At 53.9% G+C, this 23009-nt stretch overlaps 2 protein-coding genes across 5 annotated transcripts in view; one reads left to right on the top strand and one right to left on the bottom strand.

Annotated features, from left to right (window-relative positions):
* The window catches only part of POMT2 (protein O-mannosyltransferase 2), a 42284-nt gene extending 29393 nt beyond the window's left edge, over positions 1–12891 (bottom strand). For both annotated transcript variants that reach the window (XR_012779666.1, XM_075530621.1), the window contains exons 1-3: positions 12124–12891; positions 5413–5497; positions 371–475 (exon numbers count right to left, since the gene is read on the bottom strand). Coding sequence is in view for 1 of the 2 variants with exons in the window: in XM_075530621.1 (XP_075386736.1) it covers positions 371–475; positions 5413–5497; positions 12124–12569 (636 nt within the window). In the remaining variant the exon portion in view is untranslated. The remainder of the gene's footprint in view (positions 1–370; positions 476–5412; positions 5498–12123) is intronic.
* Positions 12633–22454, top strand: GSTZ1 (glutathione S-transferase zeta 1). Of its 3 annotated transcripts, none has more exons than XM_075530624.1 (9): positions 12633–12806; positions 15931–15982; positions 17700–17767; positions 18197–18238; positions 18525–18650; positions 19550–19628; positions 20126–20178; positions 20818–20867; positions 22010–22454. In XM_075530624.1, the coding sequence occupies exons 1-9, from the start codon at positions 12792–12794 to the stop codon at positions 22134–22136; spliced, it is 612 nt and encodes a 203-aa protein (XP_075386739.1). In that variant the 5' UTR covers positions 12633–12791; the 3' UTR covers positions 22137–22454. The 3 variants fall into 3 exon arrangements, with proteins under 3 accessions (XP_075386739.1, XP_075386737.1, XP_075386738.1); XM_075530622.1 differs by having other exon boundaries at positions 18113–18238; positions 22010–22453; XM_075530623.1 differs by having other exon boundaries at positions 12636–12806; positions 18158–18238; positions 22010–22440.
* Positions 22455–23009: the final 555 nt, after the last annotated feature.

Here is a 23009-nt window from a genome sequence, read left to right as displayed (position 1 = left end):
GCACTGGGGAGGTAGGAACACCTCATTTGCCAGCAAGGTGAGGCCAATGTCAAGGTGAAGGAAGACATCTGGCTGCCTGGGTCCGGCTGCTTGCCAACCTGAGGTCTGCAAGGTAACAGGTGACAGCCAGCAGGTGCTTACGCCTGTCTAGAAAATCTCTGCCTCTTCTGTGGCTTCCTTTCTCTTCCCCACCCCAGCTCTGAGTCACCACACCACAGGGTGTCAGTCCAATCACGCCCCCCCCACTCCCCAGCCAACCCCAAAGCCCCTCTCTACAGCTGCTGCCAAGCCTGGGCTTGCTTCCCCTTGTGCCACTGCTGACTGAGGTGGCCCGGGTGGGCCCGGTCTAGATCGAGTCAGGAAGCCTTACTCCTCTCATGCCCATGTAGCTGTGATGCTCATACTTGTCCCCGGGCTTCTGGAACAAAAAGGTACCGTCATATCCACTCAGGTAGCCAGCAAGTCCTATCAGCATCTGAGGAGAGAATACACAGACAGATCAGGACCTCTGGGAGGAAGACATGCCTCTGTCCCTTGACCTTCCCTCCAGGGCCGCCCACTGGCACTGGCTTCCCTCCACAGCTGGCCCCCACAGGCGTTGCAAATGGGCCATTTCCCCCCGCAGCTGGGGCAGAGCAAAGACTCTTTTGTGTACAGAGCTCACTGCTGGAAACAGATCCTCTCTGTATCAGGGCGAACTCCCTGGTGAGCACTGTGGAGGCTGAGTCAGTGTGGGGCTCCCCCCCCAATCTTCGTGAATTTGCTGTGAAACAAACCACCCACAGCCCCTTGCAGGGCAAGCCTGCTGAGGCTGGTCTAGTGGAGGGACGGAAAGCACAGGGGCTGCGCCTGGCGGCCCACCTAACAGCTATGCCCCAGTTCTCCGGGCTAGAGTGAGGAAAGCTTCCCTGCAGCAGCCGGCAGGCTGAGAGGCGGTGAACTCGGCAGGCTGAGAGGCGGTGCGCTAAGTAAAATGCCCAGCGCTGCACCAACCATTTAGTGGGTGCTCGCTCCCACACCAGCCCTTCTTGTTTCCCTTCATGTTAAAAGTAACTCTGAGCTACTTGCCCAATTAAACAACTCATTCAAATCAATATGAGCAACATGAACAGCCGATTAGAAAAATGGGCAAATTCAGAAAAAACAAATGGCTGCTAAGCACAGAGGGGGAAGCTGACCGTGACTTGTGAAGACATGCCATGAGACCAGAGGACACTTTTCCAGGACTAGCAGGGCAGAGCTGGCGATGGTTAGGGTATGAGTGCCTCATACCCTGGGGCGGGGCGGCGGCAAGCTTTGTACAAGTTTGTTTGTTTGCTTTCCATAGTTTGGTTGACATATAGTTGAAATATTATTCAACTGAATCGTTGGATCTTACTGAGCTGCGCAATCGTCACCCCAGTCGATTTCAGAACGTTTTCTTCTTGTGAGCTCATTTCCCCGTCCTCCCTGCCAGGTTCCCAGGCAGCTATTAATCTAGTCGCTGTCTCGACAGATTAACCGATCCTGGATGCCATCTACAGAAAATCATTCAGAATACAAGTGGAACACACTACAATGACTAGACCAAAAAAAAGTAGGAAAACTGCAATCGAAAAGCAGAAACTATTAAAAGCTGAAACAATTTCCAAATGGGCCAAAACGAGACCGAATGATAAGGCACTACATTCTAACCGAAACACATCTGCCACAACCATCTTCACGTGCTGTCGGAAAGCAAGGCTGTTGGCACCCCTGGACTACAGTCCCAGGGGTCCATCGCAGGCGTGATTCATGAGGGAAACCTCCAAATGGATTCTGGGCTTCCACTGTTTGTCTGGCTATCAGAAGAACAGCATCTGAGGTCTTCAAAGACTTGTCTTAAAACACGCAGCCACCTCAGTGAGGCATCAACCAGGTCCTCATGGAAGAGGCACACCAGCCGGTGTGATGCAAGGACTGTAAATGATAAAAGCCAAATCTGAAGGAGGGAATGGGCGCAGGGCATAAATTGCTACAAGTATTTTTTTTTTCACTATCTTGGCAATATCTGATAGCTGTCAATGTCTACACCGTTGGACTCTTCAGTTCAGCTGCTGGGGGTCTTTCAGCTTAAACATGCATAACTATGCAAAGGTACATATTCAAGCATGTTTTGCAGCAATGGTTTTGATATTGCTGGAAACTGGAAATCTCTTATGTCTGCCAACTGAAGATGAGTAAGATAAGTTAGGGTCCATTTGAGCATGGGTAATCCCCGACTTAGGATGTATTTATGTTATAACAAACTGCACTTGTAGCCATTTTTAGGTTTTATTATTTTACTTCACAACTTTTATGTATTCACATGTCTAGATATATCTTTTAAGTTTACATGTAATGTTTCCAACCTCCAAAGATGAATGGGGCTCAGATTCATAAAAATATTGATACTAAAAGGCAATGATGATGAAAACTGAAAAACAAAATGAGGTATTCGATTACTTATAATCACATCATCAGAAAGGAACCCCATCATAAATCAGGGACTACCTATAATGGACTACACCAATGTCCATCTGGGATCTGACGCCTGGTGACCCATGGTCAGAGTAGGACTGTGGGCTTTCCATGAGACTTTCAATGGCTGGTGTATTTGGCTTTTTTTTTTTTTTAATAAGTAGCCAAGTCCTTCTCCTCAAGGCACTTTTGGGTAGACTCAAACCAACAATTTTTTAATAAAAACATGTTTTTTTTAAAAAAACATGTCTCTGCAACCATCAGTGGATGGCTGCAGAAAAATGTTTAAATTTTATTATTTTTATTGCATCTCCCTTATTGGAATTTACTTTCTTCTTCTTAATAATATTTTTATTTCCTTATCTTACTCATTCCCACAAATCCCTTCCTTTCCCATCCAGTCTGCTGTTCATTCCCATGGGGTGGGGCTATACAATCATCAATGGTATCAGGCCCCTATCCACCCCCCACCCCAACTAACCTTGGGTTTGAAGCTGAGCACTTAGTCACCTGTGCCACCCAGGAACACAGAATGGAATTTATCTTTATATGTCAAAGTGGGAAAGTATGAAGATATGTCATGTTTAAAGTGTAAGTTGCTAAACAATTGTAGTCTGATTCCATTTGTTTTAAAAGGATTGTGGATGTGCACATGCATGTGTGTATACACACACACACACACACACACACACACACACACACACAGGCATACGTATGCATAAGGAGCCCTGGTGGCACAGTGGGTTACGAGTTGGGCTGCTAACCACAAGGTCAGCAGTTCAAAACCACCAGCTGCTCTATGGGAGAGGGGTGATACTTTCTACTCCTGTAATGATTTGCAGTCTTGGAAACTCACCATGTCGCTCTGCCCTGTTGGTTGCTATGAGTCAGAATGGATTCGATGCACTGATTTTGACTTTGGTATGTGTGCATAAGTACACATATGTGTGCATATACATAAAGCCTTCTCCATGTGCCCACACATAAGAATTCCTGAGAGGGCACGCTCAGATAAGAAACTGATCAGGGCTACCTTTGGGGAACAGAAATGTGGGGCGCGGAGCCTTTTGTCCTTTTTAAAGCCTTTGTAATGGATCAATTTTATTTGACTGTGTACAGGCTTTTTTTTTAAGTACCTACTTTCCTGGAGCCCCTTGGCACAGAGGGTTGGGAACCAGCTGGTGGAAGAAGACTGCCTACTTGCCCCCTAGCAGGGCTTTATGAATCTGGGGTAGCCTGGCCTATGAAGCACTTTGCTCTCTCACAGGTCTCCCTCCACCTGGCTCTCACCCTGTGTCCCCGGGAGAGCACGGGATCGTCAGGAGATAAACTGGAGGGCAGAGGGACCAGGCTCCCTGGGAGGAGCCCTAGAAAGAAGCCACCCCGAGGCCAGATGGGAATTCTAACTCATAGCGATCTTATAGGTCAGGGTAGAATTGCCCCTGTGAGTTTCCAAGACTCTAACTCTTTATGGGAGGAGAAGCCCAGTTTTTCTCCCGTGGAGCAGCTGACCTTGCAGTTAGCAGCAACATGAAGCTATGACACCAGGGCTCCTGTGCTGAGCATGAGGGGAGTCCCCAGAGAGGACAGACAGCGTTTCCTATAAAACATCTCTTCTACCAGAAGTAGTCTGAGTCCTAGGTATGCCCAGACAGTTCACTGAATACACTGCTGCTTACTTCTACCCTAAAGAGAGATCTTGTCTGACTTCTAGAAGCAGGCAAGTCCATAAGGCAGAGTGGTGCACTGCTTAAGAGAACTGGCTCTATGCCAGCTGGAACCTTGGCACTTACTAGCTTCGCCCCCTTTAGCAAGCTGCCCATCCTGCCTGTGCCCTGTGAGCTGCACAAGGGCGACTACTCTGCAGGGCTGTCCTAGGATCACGTGAGATAATGCACTAAGGTGACTAGCAGAGAGGACCTATTCCACTGCTCCTATCCACACGTTGTAAAGGAGGTTGAGTATAATGTTTTTACTCCTTCCTTGGCGCAGAGCTAATTTTAAAATAAGCCACCGTCCCTACCTCTCTCTCTCCCTCCTCCTTCCCCTGCTTCTGCCTGCTCTCCTCCACCGGCTGGCGCCTTCCTAGTCCCCACCCCATCTTCTCAGACTTCCCTAAACCCATCTGCCACAGATCACCCACCCCTGCTCCCCTACCACTCACCACCTCCATCCCCAAGTACTCTGTGCTCTAAAATCATGTCCCCATTCCAACCCAGGAAAACTCCTGACCCCTTTTTGCTCAAGGTCTCAGACGCTTGCTGGGGAAAAGGGACCAGATGAAGCAGGACTAATCCATTAGACTTCTCAGAGGTGTGTCTCTGAAAGAAGAGAGTGCATGGAATTCTGGCTGGTGGACTTTCCAACTGCAAACCCCCTGTCCATGAGCAGCCATTCTGCCATCCGCAGTCCTCCAGGTCCTGGCAACCACTCGGCGACTTCCTCCTTTCTGCACAGTGCTGAGAACTGGCCATGCATGGCCCTTGTGTTTGTTTTCTTCCACTTCGTTTTTCAAAGTTGATCCATGCTGTAGAATGTATCAGGACTTCATTACGTTTTGTGGTCGAGTAACAGTCCACTGTATAGATACACCAATAAGCCCTGGAGGGCAGTGGGCAGAACACTCAGCGGCTGACCAAACCAAGTGGCAGTGGGTTTCGTCCCTCCAGGGCCACTATGGGTGAGAACTGACTGGACGGCGGTAGGTTTTGAGGTTCTGGACAAAATAAATCACATTTTGCTTATCCTCTCTCCAGTTCTGAATCCAGAGGGTCCCTAAAAATACCACAGATTTTCCATAAAAGTAGTTGGTTTGGACCACACTTGGAGAAACAGTTCTCCAAGCCCGAGGATTCCACTCAAAGCTGAGGCGTGTCCCCAGTGCACAGCCCGGGGCTGGGGCGCCGAGCTGCTGCCTCCAGACTCACTGCTCACCTTTCCCAGAGGGGGGTGCACATCAAAGAAAAAGGTGCCGTTGATGTAGTAACTGCCCATTTTTCCAAAGTGAGTCTCGTCCCAACTAAAGGAAAAACAGAGAAAGAAACGGGCGTTTTTAATTGATCCAAACACTCAAGTAGCCATGATTGAGCATGGTTAAAAACCAGACTGTGTTTTTCATGCAATTAATGAGAAAATCCGGCTTCAAAAAGAAAAAGTTTTTAACACGAGAGACTCGAGGAAGCAATACACGGAGCTGCTTACTACTCTTCACCTCGCTAGGAAAGTTTAGCACATTTTACCAAAATCTATATTCTCCTGCATATGGAGTTTCTATCTCTTTGCAAAGGTAATGAGCTCTCCTGTATCCAGAAAAGTATGCAGATGTTCCTTCCAATTCTGCCTCCTTTGACTCTAAGATCGTGCTCCATATTGGGAGCTACCTGGCTGCATCACTGAGCCACGGGCCCTAAGAAGGCTGTAAACTATGACTGTCACAGAAGTTTGCTTCTGCTCCTCAACTTTGTGATGATTATCCTACTGACTTTAATCTCACTGACTTTAATTCAAACTCAGCCCTGCCATCATGTCAATTCGGGCTGACAGTGGCCCGAGACAGTAACTATGGGGGCCGACAGCCTCATCGCTCTCCCACAGAGCAGCTGGGTGGTGTAGCCCCCAGACCCTAGCAGTGAGCAGTCCGATGCTTAGCCAGTAGGCCTTAGTCAATCAAGCAGTATAAGAGGAGGTACCTAAAAAAATGGAGTAATTTTTCAAAGCTATGCATTAAAATTTTTTTAATGTAAAATATTTTTACAAACCTATCATATTACCTTCAAAGCACTCTCCATTACACTGAATACATTTGTCAAATCTGAGATTCCATTCTTAGAATCATTTTTCAAACTCATCTGTGTGGATGGCTGACAGCACCATCCTCATTTTTCCCTTCCCCTCTTCTCTATGTCGTCAAATTCCTGTCCTTTCATGTCCCTCTTCACTTGTGGAAACAAAAGGAAGTCTCACGGTGTGAGGTCAGGTGAGTAAGGGGCCTGGGGCAAGAGAGGCATGCTGGGTTTTGCCCAAAACTGGTGCACTGAAATGGCTGCGTGAGCAGGTGCATTGTCTTGGTGGGACAACCAGCCCCCCGCCCCCACCCCAACTACCAATCAGGCCTTTTAGGTCACACAGTTACCCTAGAGCTTCAGAACCTCTAAAGAGAAAGCTTGATTAACAGTCTAACCTGGTAGAACGAACTCCAGATGCACTATCCCCCTCACATCGCATCTGCTTTGTGGGGGTACCCCCTCATATAAAAAAGAATGTGCCCTGGAAGGAGGGCTGGTGGGACTTTGTCTCACATAACGGGAGAAGGACATCATGTTTGGTAAAGTAGCATCACTGGAAAAAAAGGAAGAGCCTCAAGGTGATGGACTGACACAGTGGCTGTCACAATGGGGCCGAGCAGAGCAGTGACTGGGCGATGGCACAGGAGGACTGGATCGCTCCAAGTCACAACCGACTCAACACGCCCCATAACGATGGAAGGCTTTCTTGTTCAATCCGTAGCATGTCTAAAACATATCCCAGTTAAGTAAGTTATTTTGTAAGTTAAAAAGCTGACAGGATGATTGAACCATTGAATTGTATGATGTGTGAATTATATGCAAATAAACTGTTTTTTAAAGCTGACAAGCTAAGCTTTTAAATGCAATTTGAAATCCTGTTGTCCCACAAAACCACCTACCTCTTGGGGCACACCTGCTATTAATTGCTGTCATCAAGTTCCTTCCAGCTCATGGTGAGCCCAGGAGAGTAGCACAGAGCTAGGCCGGGTGCTGACAGTGAAGGGATGGCAGTCTCTACCCCGCGTCCTCCCCAGGCTGAGTGCAGCCCACTCAGGTAACCTCCCCGCCTGGGTGAGACTGGAGACTGCCAGGGACCTCACATGTTGGCCCATTCACATTTGTACATATGTTGCCACCATCGTTTCCAAAACATGTTCTTTCTACTTGAGCTCTTCCCCCCCCCCACCCTCGTGAACCCTAGATAATTTACAATTTATTTTTATTTTCATATTTTACACCATCCACTGTCTCCCTTCACCCCTCATTTCTGTTGTTCATTCCCCAGGGCTGGGGAGGGGGATGCATGTTGATCGATCATGTGATCAGTGCCCCTTTCTCCACCTTCTGTCCCCACCTTCCCCCTACCCTCATGGGATCACTACTCTCATAAATGGTCCTGAGGGGTTTATCTGTCGAGGACTCTATGTGTTGCAAGCTCTTATCCATACCAGCATACTACATGCTTGGATCTAGCCAGATTTGTAAGATAGAACTGGGGTCATGATAGTGGGGGTAAGGAAGTATTAAAGAACTAGAGGAATATTGTGTGTTTCGTCAGTGCTATACCGCACCCTGGCTGGTTCATCCCTTCCTTGTGACCCTTCTGTGAGATGTCCAATTGGGCTTTGTACAGATGGGATGCACAGATGGGCTTTGGGTCTCTATTCCGAACCCTCTCGTTCACATTGAAAGAGTTGATTGTTTTGGGTCTTCTGATGCCTGATACCTGATTCTATTGATACCTTGTGATCACACAGGTTGGTGTGCTTCTTCCATGTGGGCTTTGTTTCTTCCCTGCTAGATAGCCGCTTGTTTAAGTTCAAGCCTTTAAGACCCCAGGCATTATATCATATAACAGCCAGGCACCACTAGTTTTCTTCACCACATTGGCTTATATGCCCATTTTGTCTTCAGTGATTGTACTGGGACAGTAAGCATCACGGAATGGCTGGCCATCTTTTACAGGGTCCCAATAATTCTGGCTCATTTTGAATGTGGCTTGGAAACATACTGACAAAGAACCATAGCATTTTTACTTTAGAATTTCCCCAAGAAACAATGGGTGCTAGCATTTCCATCGCCTCCTGGCTGTGTGTGCTGGGTGGAAGACTGCCTCAGGTCTCTCCTGCTTCTGGTGTCTTGCTGGGGGTGACAAGAATGCAAGCTCTGACCTCCGACCTTTTATCAGAGTGAGATCTGTAGGAAGAGGCAGTATCTCCCCACTCTGGGACCAAGAACAAGCTTGCGTAGTTACTTACTGATTGCCATCCAACCGCAGAGTCCCCAAGCTTAAGGACCCAAAGGGTCCTTGTCTGGGATGTGACCCACCATGGCATGTGCAGGCCTCCGCCTGGGCCCCTACATCCTATGGGGCTTTGGGGACAAGAGCTGATGCCAACATTCTGATGTTTACCCTCTTGTGGGGCCTTGAGAAAAACCCGGAAGCCCTTTGTCTCTGATCCAGGAATCTCCTATCTCCTGGCAGCATGGCGGAAACAGACGACCTTACTAGCTTTGCGAGTGGGGCGAAGTGATGCCCAGATCCTGGCAGCCTGGGTGACAAGTACGGGATGCTGAGAAACCTGACTCTGTGTAAGAGAATAGAGCAGAGTCCCAATGGGCTGGGCTAGGGAATCAAGAGAATTCCCTGGCATCCAGTAGTGGGCAAGGGCCTGGGAAGAGGCCGTGAGACTGAGCAGCCTGCTGCCTCAGTGACTGTGCCCGCTCGTCTGGTGGCAGGAGGGAAGGGTGAAATCACGACAGTGCGGCAGCCAGCAGGGCAGCCCGGCCAAAGGCACCACTGCTATGGCATCAGGGAGTGTGCCAAGCTTAAACCCGGGAGGGAAGGGGGGCAGCCATCAGGAAGGCCCGACTGTTCAACCCAGCACTCAGGGCAGACGGAAGTCTGAGTAAGTTCCGCGCAGCTGCCCACAAGACTCCAGTCAAAAGTGTCTTGCTCTCAACTAGAACGATTAGACAGAGTTCTTAAGTTTATGCTTCTGGGGACGGAGTGGCTCAGAACAGGAAGGCAGAGTATGACCGCCCAACCTGAAGAACGGAATCAGTGGCCCTGAATGTACATAGAAATGGTGGAACAGGTGTGAAGGTTTTGCTGGGCACATTCTCGGCCATAACAAACCAATCATGGGGCTGTGCTTTCTGACAGAGTCAGCCTCTCCCACCCACCATGTCCCAAGGCCCCCCTCCACCACAGCCCTGCTGCCCTAAGAAGAAGTAAGATGATTAAAGGTGGGACTCAGGTCTCTCTGTGCCCAAAGAGGCCTACATGCCCTCCTAGTACGCTGGGAAGCTCCAGAGAGCAGGGCCTGGACCCATGGCTCTCCACCCTACCCGTCCTGGAATTTCTGAGGCGCAGGATGACCTAAGGTGCCGATGGCAGCAGGATGAGCCCCCGCAGCATATGCAGGGCTGGAAAGAAAAGCACCGAGTCCAGGGCACTGGTCAGAAACAAGCAAATGCCCGGGGGAGGAAGTGGTGCCCAGCTAATGAGGGGATGGCGGGGAAAACTAGCCTACCTGAAGCACACCTGCTAGACCCCATGGCTCAAGTAAGTGTGTGTGTGTGTGTGTGTGTGTGTGTGTTGTGGTGTGGTGTGGTGTGGTGTGGTGTGGTGTGGTGTGGTGTGGTTTGTCTGGGGGGGTCGGGGGGGGGGGAGAGCGGCACCCAAATTTAACTGGCAGGGTTTGTACCAGTGGGGAAAGGAAGCTACAGTGATCTTGAGGCCATGTCAACGACCTGTTGTGACTACTGTATAATTGATTGAGACCCCAAGTGCCAGAGAGGATTATCATTCAGAGTCAGCTGCTTGTAAAGAGGCTGCTCCCATTGCTATTCCTCCAGGTGGTCCAGTGAAACTATCAAAATCCCAGCAAGAGAAAGGGAAATCACAAGGGCCTGGAGGTTGCCCTTAGCAGCAGCACGGAGGCCATTCCTCGGGATAACGGCGCCACCTGCTTGACCCAGGTACCAAGCACACTGCTTTTAAAAACGCAGCAAGTGCTGGGCTGCTGAGTGAAAGAGGGGCAGTTTGAACCTCCTAGCTGCTCTGTAAAGGCTGATGGCCTTGGACGCCCTAGGGAGCAGTTCTACTGTCTTGAAGGGTCACTGTGAATTGGGTCTTTGGTTTTGGAGAGAGTCTGGTGATGCAGCGGCTAAAGTGCTTGGCTGCTAACTGACAAATCCACGGATAGGAGCCACCAGCTACTCTGCAGGGGAATCTGCTTCCATAAGATGACAGCCTTGGGAAACCTACGGGGAAGTTCTGTCTTACAGTGTCACTCTGAGTCGACTCCACGCGGCAGCAGTGGGTAAGATGACCCTGCTATTCGGTTTTTGTTGAAAGTGAGTCCCAGAGCCATGAAGGCCTTGGGGTGTGCTGGCCTGCTATTCCCACTTTGGAGCTGGTCCAGTTACATTCCACAGGCAACAAGAAGCCTCTGGGGGATATCAGTCAGGTGGAAATGCAGCGTTCAAGGGGCAACCATCCTGGTGCTAGAAGCATCTTGCTTTGGCCTGAAGTGGCAGCTCCCTGCTGGAGGGAACTGCCTTCCACTGCAACGCCTAAAGCAGAACCATGGTTCAAGGGGGCCTCTAACTCACAGGATCTTAAACCGGTCTGCCCTACTGCCCCCTTTTCAGAAAAGAAAAAACTACTCAGAGCCCCCTGGCGATTAAAAATGTTTGTCCTATAGCCTATCATCCAGAACAAAGCTCCCCACCCACTTCACTCCAATTCCCCACAAGGGGCGGTAGCATTCACGTTAGAACATGCTGTTCTGATGCCTGTGCTTGGGTCAGTCCTGGTGTTCATTGCTGACTGCCCAGAGTCAGCCTCTACACAGCACAACAAAGCCATGCCCAGTCCTGGGGAATCCGTTACAATGCACACCCTGGTAGCAGAGTACGCTATGCACTGAGCTGCTAACCTCGAGGTCAGCTGTTTGAACCCACCAGCTGCCCTGAAGGTGAAAGATGAGGCTGCCTGCTCCTGTAAAGATGAGCAGCTTCGGAAACCCACAGGAACAGCTGCCCTATGGGTAGCAAGGAATCAGAATCAACTCAGGGAAGTAAGTTGTTTGGCTTTTTTTGTTTGCCTCTTTTGGCTCCTTGGCCCAAACAGTAGCAGGTGACTTCCAGCTGTTGCTGGCAACCACTTCACTAGGAAAACAGATAGCGCTCATGCACATGTGGATGGACTTGAACTAAGGCTACCAAGGTAATCCAAAACCCACAGTGATGGAGTTGAATCCTATACTGAGTTTTCCGAGGCTGCAACCCTACCAGCCTCATCTTTCTCCAAGGAAGTGATTAGTAGATTCAAACCACCGACCTTGTAGTTAGCAGCTTACAGGACAGCACCACCAGGGCTGCCAAACATGGACACTGCTGCCCCCACCTTCTAAAACCGTCGTCACCGCCCCTGGACACTACTCTCTCTGCTCCCGAGAGGAAGCCACTCCGCTGGGAATGTCCCCCTCTGCTGACGCCTGGAAAGCCTGAAGGCTAAGAACTCGGGCTTTGGTAAATTCTGTATTAAGAATTTCCAAGGAGTGTAAAGTTCAGAGCAGCTGTTCGGAAAACCACAATGGTCTGAGTGGCAGGAGAGGCCCTCCAGCACAACCTGAAAGACGTGAGCGCTGACGGCTTCCCCCAGCTCCAGGGTCGCCGCCACCCACCCAGAACGAAAGGGAGTCCTGCAACCTCAGTTTACCCTCCACTGCAGGCCCCGCCCCAAACTCCTCGGTCCTGCCCCGCCTCCTCCCCGGTCCAGGCCAATCAGAGGGTGGCGTCCCTCCCTCCCGGTTGCCATGGTCCCCGCCAAGGTCCGCCCCACACTCACCAGATGTGCGGTGGCTCGTCCAGACGGTGGAATCGGGTGGCGAAGGACAGCAGTGTCACCAGGGCCAGCACAGCCCACCCGCCGGCTGCCTCGAGGCGCCGCGAGCCCTGCGCAGGCCGTTTGGGACTCTGCGCTGCGTCCTTGGCGACCACGGCCCTCGCAGGCTGGGTCCCACAGCGACCGCGTCGGGCGCGCAGCTCGGACCCGGGCGGGCCTCCGTCCATGGCGGGCGTCATCCTTGCCCTCCTCAGGATCACCCTGCGGCCCGGCGGCAGGCTCGGCCTCCCCAGCCGGCCCGCCAAGAAGTCGCAGGAGGGCAGCGCGGGGTAGCTCGGGAAGTGTAGTTCCCGCCGCCGGCAGCGGAGCGCCGGGCCCCGGGCTCTGGGCTGGGCGGGCGGCGTGGTCCCCGCCGGGGCCGCTAACAGGCGGCTAGTGGCGCAGAGCATGACGGGAGGGGAGATGGGCTCAAGGAACTGCACTTCCCAACAGTGCCGGGGCTGGGGGCGTGGCGGCCGTTCGGGGCGAGCCGGGAGAGCGAGGTACGGTCATTCTAGCCCAACCCTGCTCTTTACCGCGAAGCGAGCCGAGGTTCTTCCCGGGGGCCCAGCGCAGCGACTTCCAGGCACGACGTTTCTAGCCCTGGTACCGGGAGCCTTTAGACGTGCGAGATGCAAGCCGGGAAGGTCTGTGCCGCGCATCCGCGGGGTCTCCAAGAACTCGGGGGCTGGGGGGACGGCGGGTTTCAAAAGTGAGCAGCTCCTCCAGTCCAGAGCTCTGACTACAGCTCCCAGCATGCAGCGCGCTACGCAGGTCACGCTCTGCGCCTGCGCCTGCGCACTGGCTGCCTTGGGTTGTGAGCCCCGTGCAAGGTGGAACTTGGAGAGGGCAGGATGTTCTGGAACGATCCTGCTGGGCAGGCTAATGTCCTTGTACCTTCTGTTTTCCCCTCATCTCTAGCTGGGCCCCCAGACGCTGCCCTTTTCTCTCCCGCACAGCTCTGGGTGCTCCTCTCCCAGCCTGTCAGCCCGACAGATCCTATTAAAGGATTAAGTTGAAATGCACTCCGTGTCAGTAGATTGCTTTCTAAGCGAGGAGCCCTAGAGGGGATAGGGAAGGCAGTGACGTATCACAATCACTTGGCCTTCCCCACGGTAAGCAAGCAGGTTCTCTCCTGGGGCCGCCCTCAGCTCCCTTTCAATCCCTTTCAAATCACTGGAGTTAAGACCCTGGAATTCACAAGCCGAATAAACGCCCCAGATTCTTTTTGCCCTGAAGCGTAGACACCGTCGTCGTTACAGGGGGGAGGATGGGATGTGGCCTCACTTTAGGAGTTGAGTTGCTAACCCACCTGCTGTTGAGTCGGCTCCCACAAATACTGTACAGGAGTCTTGGTGACACTGGTTTAGCCCAACTGTTAACCAAAAAGTTAGCGGTTTGAACCCACTTAACAGCCACTCTTGATCCTTACTGCTTGGATGAACAATGTGTGTCTGCTACAAGGGCTGCAGCCTTGAAAACTCCGTGGGGCAGTTCTACTCTGTCCTATAAAGTTACTCTAGTCAGCAGTTTCCAAGTGGGATATTTGGTTTCCTTCTCAAATGTCACACAGTTTAAAAAATAAGATCTGGCAGCGTAATCAGAATTAGGAAATCATTCTCTTCCAGGGGTGCTGATGAGATGGATATTTGACCAATTTAATTTAGCAATTTGTTTTGAACAATTTAACACAGAAGGCCCTTTGGGGCCCCGCTACTCTGTTGCATGGGGTTGCTATGAGACTACAGCGTACAACAGCTACAATCATGGTGGCTCTGCCCTTGGTCCTACTTTGAAATGCTGACGTGTTTTTTAAAAGTGGCCAGATGTAAAAAACGGTGTGGTTACAGCATCAGACCACCTTGTCCAACTTCACGAGTCATCCGAATCAGCCCAAGCCTGATTCCCAGGGCGGTAGAAGTTAAACATAGCTCCACCCTCCAACATTTTTATCAATTCTGACACCAGCTGCCTTACTTCTTCTCTAGAGTCAATAATTTATTACAGTGGTTACACAGAGTTCCAAGACAGTATTATTACAGGGTTTATCAGGGAAGTAACAGGTTACAACTCAAGATCAGGAACAACTTGGGATACAGTTCTTTGGTCAAGACAACTTCTTGGTGGCCCCTGGCCTCTCAGCTCTACAACACAGCCTCCACTCTGCTTGGGCCAAAGTTCTTTAGCTACTACACTAAGGACTTGGGGGTATCCACTCTGTCAGGAAGCCTCCTGCTCATAGGCTCTCAGCTCTCACTCCATGGACTGAAAAGCCTGCCACTCCAACTGGCACCAGCCTCAGATTTGGCTGCCATTTCTGCTACCACTGCTTACCATCTTGCACTTACTCTGGTGTTACTACTCTGTCTGTCTCCTGGGCCTTAGAGGTTCTTAGCACAGGGACATGGGTCCGAAGGACACACTGCTCCCATCTATCCTTGATGGTAGTGGCATCTTCGCCTCTGTGATAGCCCATTATAATCCTGTAGGATGACAAAACCAGCCAATTCCTTCACTGTGGTTCTATACACATTTGTATGGTTCTGCCACTAAAAAGGTGCCATGCGCCCTATTTGCATGGTTGGCAAACTGTCCAATCCCCTTGGTGCCTCAAGTAACTTAATTTGCATAGCTCCACCCAATCATTTGGTGGTAATTACAAGCCCATAAACAAATGGTCCATCACAGACAGCTGATCACACAAGTGCCTAGGAAATTAACTTAAGTTGCTTGAAACGCAACTTCTGCCAGGGGCCTGGATTGGGCAAAAGTGAGGGAAGTGAGCCAGGTTAGAACCAGGGCAGATCCAAAAGGGCGTGCCACAAATCAGCTCCAATCATTGCTATCAGGAACCACGTCCTCTGTGTCTGGATCTTTAAAGCAAAGATAAACAACAAAAATCATATAGGAAACACCCTGGTTTTGAAATGTTGGCAACTCACTGAAATGTTTTTTAAAATATGTGAGGGCCGGATAGGGTCATGATGGGCTGGTAGCTTGTCATTGGTTGCAATGATGTAACTGTGGGGGGACCTGGGGGAAAGAGGGTGCAGGAGCTTGAAGGAGATGGTCAGCAAAGCCTGGTCCCTGGTTCTCCTGCCACTACTGGAAGGACTCAGCTGTCCCGTCAGGACAACCTCTCGTTTAATAGACAAGAACGTTGACCAGAGAAGGGAAGGGATGTGTTCAAGGTCACATTGAACCGGTTCCAGAGCCCAGGTGTGCCAGCTCCCAGCCCACTGCAGCGTGCACCCTACTGCCTCAAAACTGGGCTCACCGTCTGCTTGGGATGCCAAACCTGGCTCCTTTAGGAAGTTGGGTGTTATTTGCATAAGTGTTCCCAAAAGTTGGAAAGCTGTGCTCTTTCTGACCAGAGTCAAAGTTCCCCAGCTGTCAGCTTCCCCATTGGCTCAGGGGACCCACCCCTTCATAGTTCCTCCCTCTGCCCCACTGTACTGTGAGACAGTTCCTGGGAACGCCAGGGTCACAGGGCACAATGGCTGAGTCCAGCAAGGTATAGAAGGCACCCCCAGGCTGGTTGCCCCCTGGGGCGGGGGCTGGGGGCACGGCGCAGTCTCTCCAACCTCCGGAACGCATGCTGGCTCAGTGGGAAGGCAAGGGGCCTTGCACGTGGCCACTGGCCCAGAGTTGCTCCGGCGACATGGAAAACAGCAGTGGTGGCTGGGACCACCTTGATGGGGGCTGGTGGCCCCTCTCCAGTGGGCTCCTGAGGCCGGGAACCCACCGAGCACCCCTCTCCTCTCTCCTCAGCCTGTACTCTACTCCTATTTCCGAAGCTCATGTTCCTGGAGAGTTCGAATTGGTAAGAGCTGTGCCTCCCTGACTGGGAGCACCCGGGTGGGTCCCGTGAGGGAGGAGGGGCCCATAGAGGAACTGGGAACTGGCCTGCGACTAACCAGGTGCCAGGCAGGCAGGCTTTGCCTGGGCAACCAGCACGCTTGGTCTCCTGGCTGCCCATCCCTGCATGCCCGCCCCCCCTGCCACACACACAGGAAGTTCAGCAAAGAGCCACAAGGCTGAGCTTCCTGCCCCCATGCCGCTCTCCAAAGCCCCTCAGCAACCAAGGGTAAAGGAACCTCCCAATCCCCCATGCCCCTGGAAACTGGCAGGGGAACAGCTGCCCCCGGCCAGTCTTACCTTCCTTGGACAAAGTAAACAGGACAGGTTTCAGCCCCGGAGGTTTGTGGGAATCCAGAACGAGGGCCCTCGGCCTCATTCTGAGTCTATTCCCTTCCCTCAGCTCCACACAGCCCTGGGTGAAGGTCAGTCACCACCACAGCAGCTCCCGATGGGGGAGCGGCGGGGGGTGGGGTGGGGGACAGGGAGGTTAAGCCACTGGCCCGAGATCATGCAGTTTTCTGAAACCGGAACTTGTGTCATCTGGGCCCAGAGTCCCTGTCTGTACATGGTACTGCCTGTCACAGGGAAACCGAGGCACAGAGTCTCTCTAAGCTCTTTGCCCAAGGCTATATGGTTAGCTAGTGACTTTGGTAGAGCTTAGAACCTGGCCCTCCAATTCTGGCCCTAGTGGCCAAGGCATCTCCTACGATCCCTTGCTCTAAAACTATTCCTTACGTACTGGGGTCCATTAGGGAAGGGGATCAAAGTGCCGGGGAAATGCCCCAGGGAGACACCCCCCACCCCCACCCCAAGCTGTGAGCAGCCTCCAGGGCTGGGGCACTGGCCTCTTCCCGGAGCCAAGGAGGCGGTGAACCCTTCCCAGCTTTTCTCTACCAGCTGCCCTCTTGCCGGCCTGCCCTGGCTTTGCCCTGCCCTGGGGACCCTGGCACTTTGAGCACACAAGCACGCAGTCATAAGGTCGGCCCAAACAAATCCACCGGCCTCCTGTCCCCAGAGGAAAACCCCTACAGCAGCGGTTCTCAACCTGTGGGTCTCCACCCTTTGGGGGTCAACTGACCCTTTCACAGGGGTCGCCCGATTCATCGCAGGAGCAAAATGACAGTGATGAAGTAGCAAGGAAAATGATTTTATGGTTGGGGGTCACCACCACATGAGGAACTCTATGAAAGGTCACGGCATGAGGAAGGTGGAGAGCCACTGCCCTAAGAGTCCCAGCAAATGCTCCCAGACGCCCCAAGCCCCAGTGCCCTGCTCTGGATCTGTTAGTCCGAGGACAGAGCTGTCAGAAAGGGGGGGCTGGAAGGAGATTCTAAACGGAAAAAGCTCCTGCTGGTGTGTGCTGTGTGACTTGTCCCACAAACAACATCATCTGCAGGCCTCCCACCAGTGAGACTCCTGAAGCCCCCTGGGCTGGGCTGGGTGAGCCACACCCCCACAGGGGCCAGGTCGCTGGGGCCAAGCACGTCTTTGCAACACCACACACGGCATGGGACATGGGGGTCCCATTGAGGGGACAGAGAGAGTCCTTAGTGTTCAGCTGGGCATCTTGGACCTTTGAGGAGAGCAAGAGAAGGGAAGAGGCCCACTGGAGCCCCCTCTGCAGCCCCACGCCCTCCAGGAAGGGCTCTCCCTGACTCTGCTGTCTGTGGCCTCCCTAGCCCTGGCCTTGAAAGGCATTGACTACGAGACGGTGCCCATCAACCTGGTAAAGGATGGGGGTCAGCAGGTACGGAGGCTGCCCGGGGACCCAGATGTGGAAACGGGGTCGGACAGGGAGCACAGACTTCTACCCAAAGAAGAGCCTACACGCTGAGGCTCCCTGTGGAGGGAAGCTCATGTCCCAGCCACAGCCAGTCTCCACGTACTGCCTGACTCGGGAGGGGTGGGGCCACACTGGAGCAGAGAAAAGCAGCCACCAGGCTGCTGGAATGAAGCCCGGAGCTCAGGAGCAGTGGGAGGCTGGGGTATAGGCACCCCCTGGGAGCTCCTGGGCCCTGCAGCCAGGGTCCTCCCCTGGGAAAGGGGTGGGGGGTACAGACCTGGGGTCTTCTGCTGCCCGATTCTCCCCTAGCCAATTCGGGCCCAGCCACTCAGCCCAACAGCCTTATCTCCGCAGTTTTCTGAAGAATTCCAGGCACTCAATCCCATGAAACAGGTGCCAGCCATGAAGATCGATGGCATCACCATCAGCCAGTCGGTGAGTCCGGCCCTGGAGGAGCCGGAGCGTCTGCCCTGCTTCCTTGCCTGTGCGGGGCTGGGACACGGGCACATGGAGAAGATTGCTCTGGGAAGTGGTGAAATAAGAGTCAGGCAGGTGGGGATCCAAGTTTTGCAGAACAAGAGCCCAGAATGAATGCCCCCCACCCCAAGGAGGCTCTTGGTTTCACAGGGCGCCAACTGCAGAGGGGACATGGGAGAGGCCGCTGGGATGAGGGGGGGGGGCTTCTCCTTGCCTCGCCTCACCCCCGCCCCACCGTGCACAGCTGGCCATCATCGAGTACCTGGAGGAGACCCGGCCCACCCCCCGACTCCTGCCGCAGGACCCCAAGAAGAGAGCCACCGTCCGCATGATTTCGGAGCTCATTGCCAGTGGCATCCAGCCGCTGCAGGTATGGCGTGGGTTCCCTGCATCCTCGCACACTGACTGTCCCTGCAGACACTCCCACGCGGTGGCCTGAGGCTGGCCCACAGGGTGCTCCAGCTCTGGACTGGGGGTGGTGACAGGAAGACCAGGTCGCATGGCAGAGAGTGGTAGGAGCCAGAAATCACCCATTTCAGGGCCCACCTGCTTCCAGGAAAGAGGAGGTTCCCAAGGCCGGGTCGAGAGGTAGCCTGTGTGCAGAAAGGGCCAGGGGGCCGGGGAGAGGCTGAGCAGGCTCAGGCCCAGAGCCTTGAGTAGAGATTGCTAAGGTTTTGTGTGGGGCAAAGTTTGCCCCAGTAAAAGACAAGAAGGTAGTATTAAAACAATTCCCCTGCGCTAACCCCTGGCTTAGGACTTTGGAACTAGCCCCAGAGAAGTAGTCACAACTGGGTACCCGTGCCTCCCAGCCCCTGGCATGCCGTTTTTGTGATCAAGGAGCCCATTTGACAGATGAAGGAGCTGCAGCCCAGAGAGAAACCGCTCCAGGCCTGCAAAGCTCCCGGAAGCCAGTCCCAGCTGCCTTCCCTTCTGCCCCACCTGCACCACAGCCCCTCTCCTCTTTAGGGACCACCTGAGGGCACAAGGGAGATAGACTTTGGGGGTGGCCACACCTGCCCCTGCCCTTGCATGGTCTCCCCATTCAGGTGGCTTTCAAGAGAAAGGCCAGCAGCAGCCTAGAAGGTGACTGCAGAGACCGCTGCCTCCCTCCAGCCTCAGGGTCCTGGTGAGAGGAAGGGGCTCATGGAGTCCGGGGTGTAAGTGCAGGGCCACAGGCAGACGGAAACCAGGCTCCCCAGCGGGGCTCCACTGAGGGCAGGCCCAGTCCGGCCACCCAAACCAATCACCGATTTTCCTTGGTCTGCACAGAACCTGTCTCTCCTGAAGCAAGTGGGCCAGGAGAACCAGCTGGCCTGGGCCCAGAAGGCCATCAGTTCGGGCTTTAATGGTAAGTTCTTATTTCTGCCACCTGCTCTGATGGAGGTAGAAATGGGCCCTCGCGCCCAGTGTGTTCAGCCATCTGAAACACCCTCCCGGCCTTGACTGTGGCTTGGGTGAGGCAGGCCAGGGCTCGGTGGGCGCTGGGCTGGGTGGCCGTCAAGCCTGGCCTCAGATGCTGGCATTCTGGGAACACAGCCTTCCGGTGGGTGGCGGGCTCACCTCACTGCCCCTCCAGGAAATGAAGGCAGAGCCCATCCGTGGGAAAGCTGCTGCTGGCCACTCGGAGGGCAGGGAATGGTGGCCGGGCCGGAAGAGCCCCAGGAAACCTCATCTCTGCCCTCTCGGTCATTTCTGCACATGGCGGCCACATCCCCTCAGCCCACCTGGCCTCTGCGTGGCCCAGCCTGCCACTCCGAGGGCAACATCTTTCATATCAGTGGGGGTCAAGGCTGGTCTCCCCCTTGGTGCACCCACAGTCAGATGGTCCCTGTGGTCTCCCCACAGCTCTCGAGAAGACCCTGAGGAGCACCTCTGGAAAGTTCTGTGTGGGAGATGAGGTGAGCGCACCACCCCCATGCTGACCTCGGGCTGAGAGCCAACCAGCTCCCTCTGCCCCAGAGGCAGACCCAGCTCAGAAAGCTTCCCGAGAAGCTGCCTGTCAGGCAGGGAGCCAGGGCCAGGAGGCTTCCCAGGAGCAAACAGCTGAGCTCGTAGGGAGGGGGGCACTTCGGCTCATTCCTGCAAAGCTGCCTGAAGAGAAAGTTAAGTTTCTTGTTCCTGGAGGTATTCAAACCGGAAGATCTCGTCTCGGAAATGTTGAGAATGGAATGGAGTCGGGCCATGCTCCCTCCCTTACCAGAGAGTCGGAGATCCAGGGCCCCACACTCTCATAGGCCGAGACCATGAACCTGGGTTGGTTTGGGCCCCAGGGACCCCCCAGCCCTAGCTTTCTCTTCCAGCGTACCTGTTAGCGTTCTGAACAAGCCCGGGAACATCCCCCAGGTCACTCAAGACGCCAGCCTTCCCTGGGGAAAAGTTCAGCCCTGAGGGGAAGGCTGGGGTGGAGAAGCCCGGGCTAGATTGGAAGGTCAGAGGTTGCCCCCTCAAGTCCCCAGTGGACATCCTCAGGCCAGCAGGTGGGTCCTGGGGGTATAGTCTGGGGGTGTATATCCCGACAGACTTATCCCCTTCTTCAGGTTTCCATGGCTGATCTGTGTCTGGTACCTCAAGTGGCCAATGCTGAAAGGTAAATGAAAGTCCCACCCTCCATGCCCGTTCCCCCCATTCGCCCTACTCAGAACACCCAGCCTCCTCCCAGTCAGGCTCCACCTCAGCCCCGGAGAGCATTTCTTGCGGAGAACCCCCCCTCACCCTCTTCGGACCCCCCACACCCCTCCCAGACTGGCCAAGGTGCCAGATCCACCAGCCACTTGAGTCCAGAGGACTCCAATTTGGAAGACTGAGTCCAGGCCACACCCACTGCCTAGCAAAGCCCGAGGAGGTGGTGCACTGACAGACACCCCACCCCCAGAGCCCCTGCCTTCCGGCGTGTCTGTGCCTAGAAGCTCCGCTTCTTTCCCTCATCCATCCTTCCAGGGGGAATGAGAGCCCCTCTCTGTGGAAGGACTGTGCTGGGTATGCCTGGGGCCCTGGAAATGTCTGACACCCTTAATCCCCAAAGCAGCTCACGACACAGGTGCAGAGACCATCTGTGCTTAGAAATGCTTAGCACTGTGCCTGAGGGAGCCGTGGTGGTGCAGTGGTTACTCGTGGGCTGAGATCCACGTGGCCGGCAGTTGCAAACCACGAGCTCTGAGGGAGCAAGACTGGGCTTTCTACACCCATAAAGTTACCATCTCTGAAACCCACAGGGGGCGGCTATGGGCCAGCTTGACCCCAGGGCCATGAGTTTGGTTTTGGTTTTGGTTTGAGCTCTGTGCCTTAGGCACGATAGGTCCTCAATAGATAGCCATGGCTTGGGACACAGTAGTGCTGAGGTGGTACAAACGGCCAGCCGCCATGCTCGGCAGTCAAAGGGTTGGCAGTTCAAGGCCACCCAGAGGAGCCTCAGAAGAAAGGCCTGGTGACTGGCTTCCTACAGCACAGCTGTCCTCGGACACACACAGGGCCGGCCACCAGGAGCCCGGGTCATCCCTGACCACCTGGGTTTATTGTTTCCTTTTCAGAACAGGATCAGTAGAGGGCCAAAATGACAGGTGCTACTGCACAAGACCTACCCATTTCCAAAGAGCTCGCTGGGAATCAGGCTCCCCTGCTGAGGCCACCTTCCTATACCTCTGGCCTGTGCCCAAGGCCTCCCCCAGCCCTGCCGCTATGCTTCCCTGGACCCTGCAGGCCGTGGCTTAGGTGGGGGTTTCTCTGCCACAGGTACAAGGTGGACCTCACTCCCTACCCCACCATCGGCCGCATCAACAAGACGCTCCTAGCCATGGAGGCCTTCCATGTGACTCACCCCTGCCGGCAGCCAGACACCCCTGCTGAGCTGCGGGCTTAGCTCCCAACCCCTGCCGCTGGGTGCAGGGGCAGGGAGAGGACGGAGTGCTGGAGCTGGGGGTGGTCAACAGGAGACTAGACCTCTAAGCCAGGCTCCTCCTTCCCATGATGTCCTTCCTGCCTTTGTCCCCTCTTCTGTCCAGTGGGCAAAGAGGGGCGCTGTCTCTGTCCTGGGCGGCCGGGAAGATGAGGTGAGAATGTGGATTAAAGTGTCTGAGAAGTTGAAAACGAGCAGAGCCGTCCTTGTTACCGTGACCTGACTCCGAAGAAAGCCCAACTCAAGCCTAGTCACTGAGCTGTAGCCTGGTGCCTCTGTTTCTAGCAGGCAGCCCCCTGAGTGGCTGGGGAGAAGCCCCGTGGTGTGGTGGACCTGGTCCCAAGGAACCAGGAAGAGCAAGAGGCCCAGGCCTGATTTGCCTGAGGGAATTGCCCCAGAGCCAGGTGAACAGGTTTAAGCAGCCGGAAAGCCAGGCATTTTGTGACCAGCCAGAATGGAATGCAGGGCTGGGAAAGGGCCCACAACTTCATTCCATTCCAGCTCCAAGAGGGAGGGTGGGCCTCCCAGCCCTGCCCTGTATCTTCAAGGGAGAGCCCACCAGCCCAGCCCCAGGATCAAGGACTTGAGTAAGACTCTTCAAGGAGGACCCCGAGATCTCAGCGCAAGGTCCTCCCTCCACAGTGGGAGCGGCCACTGACCAACAGGGCCCTGGAGACCACCCTGGCCAGGGCACATGCCCATCCCAGAGAGACTCGGCCAGAGCCAGGGTCACCTCTAGGCCGAGCCGCAGGGTGACTGGGGTAGATGTTGGGGTGAAACAAGGTCTTCCACGCTCCACCACTGAGCTGTTGGTCCCCTGAGGTGAAACAGAATCCA

This window comes from Tenrec ecaudatus, chromosome 14 (genome assembly GCF_050624435.1).
Source record: "Tenrec ecaudatus isolate mTenEca1 chromosome 14, mTenEca1.hap1, whole genome shotgun sequence".
NCBI classification, from domain to species: Eukaryota; Metazoa; Chordata; class Mammalia; order Afrosoricida; family Tenrecidae; genus Tenrec; species Tenrec ecaudatus.
This window is presented reverse-complemented; position numbering and strand designations above follow the sequence as displayed.

Excerpts from the sequence above, each read along its gene's own strand:
- GSTZ1 (XM_075530622.1), top strand. Across the intron at positions 17,768-18,112 it reads TAAAGGATGGGGGTCAGCAG|CCAATTCGGGCCCAGCCACT; the intron begins GTACGGAGGCTG and ends ATTCTCCCCTAG. Across the intron at positions 18,239-18,524 it reads GCATCACCATCAGCCAGTCG|CTGGCCATCATCGAGTACCT; the intron begins GTGAGTCCGGCC and ends CACCGTGCACAG.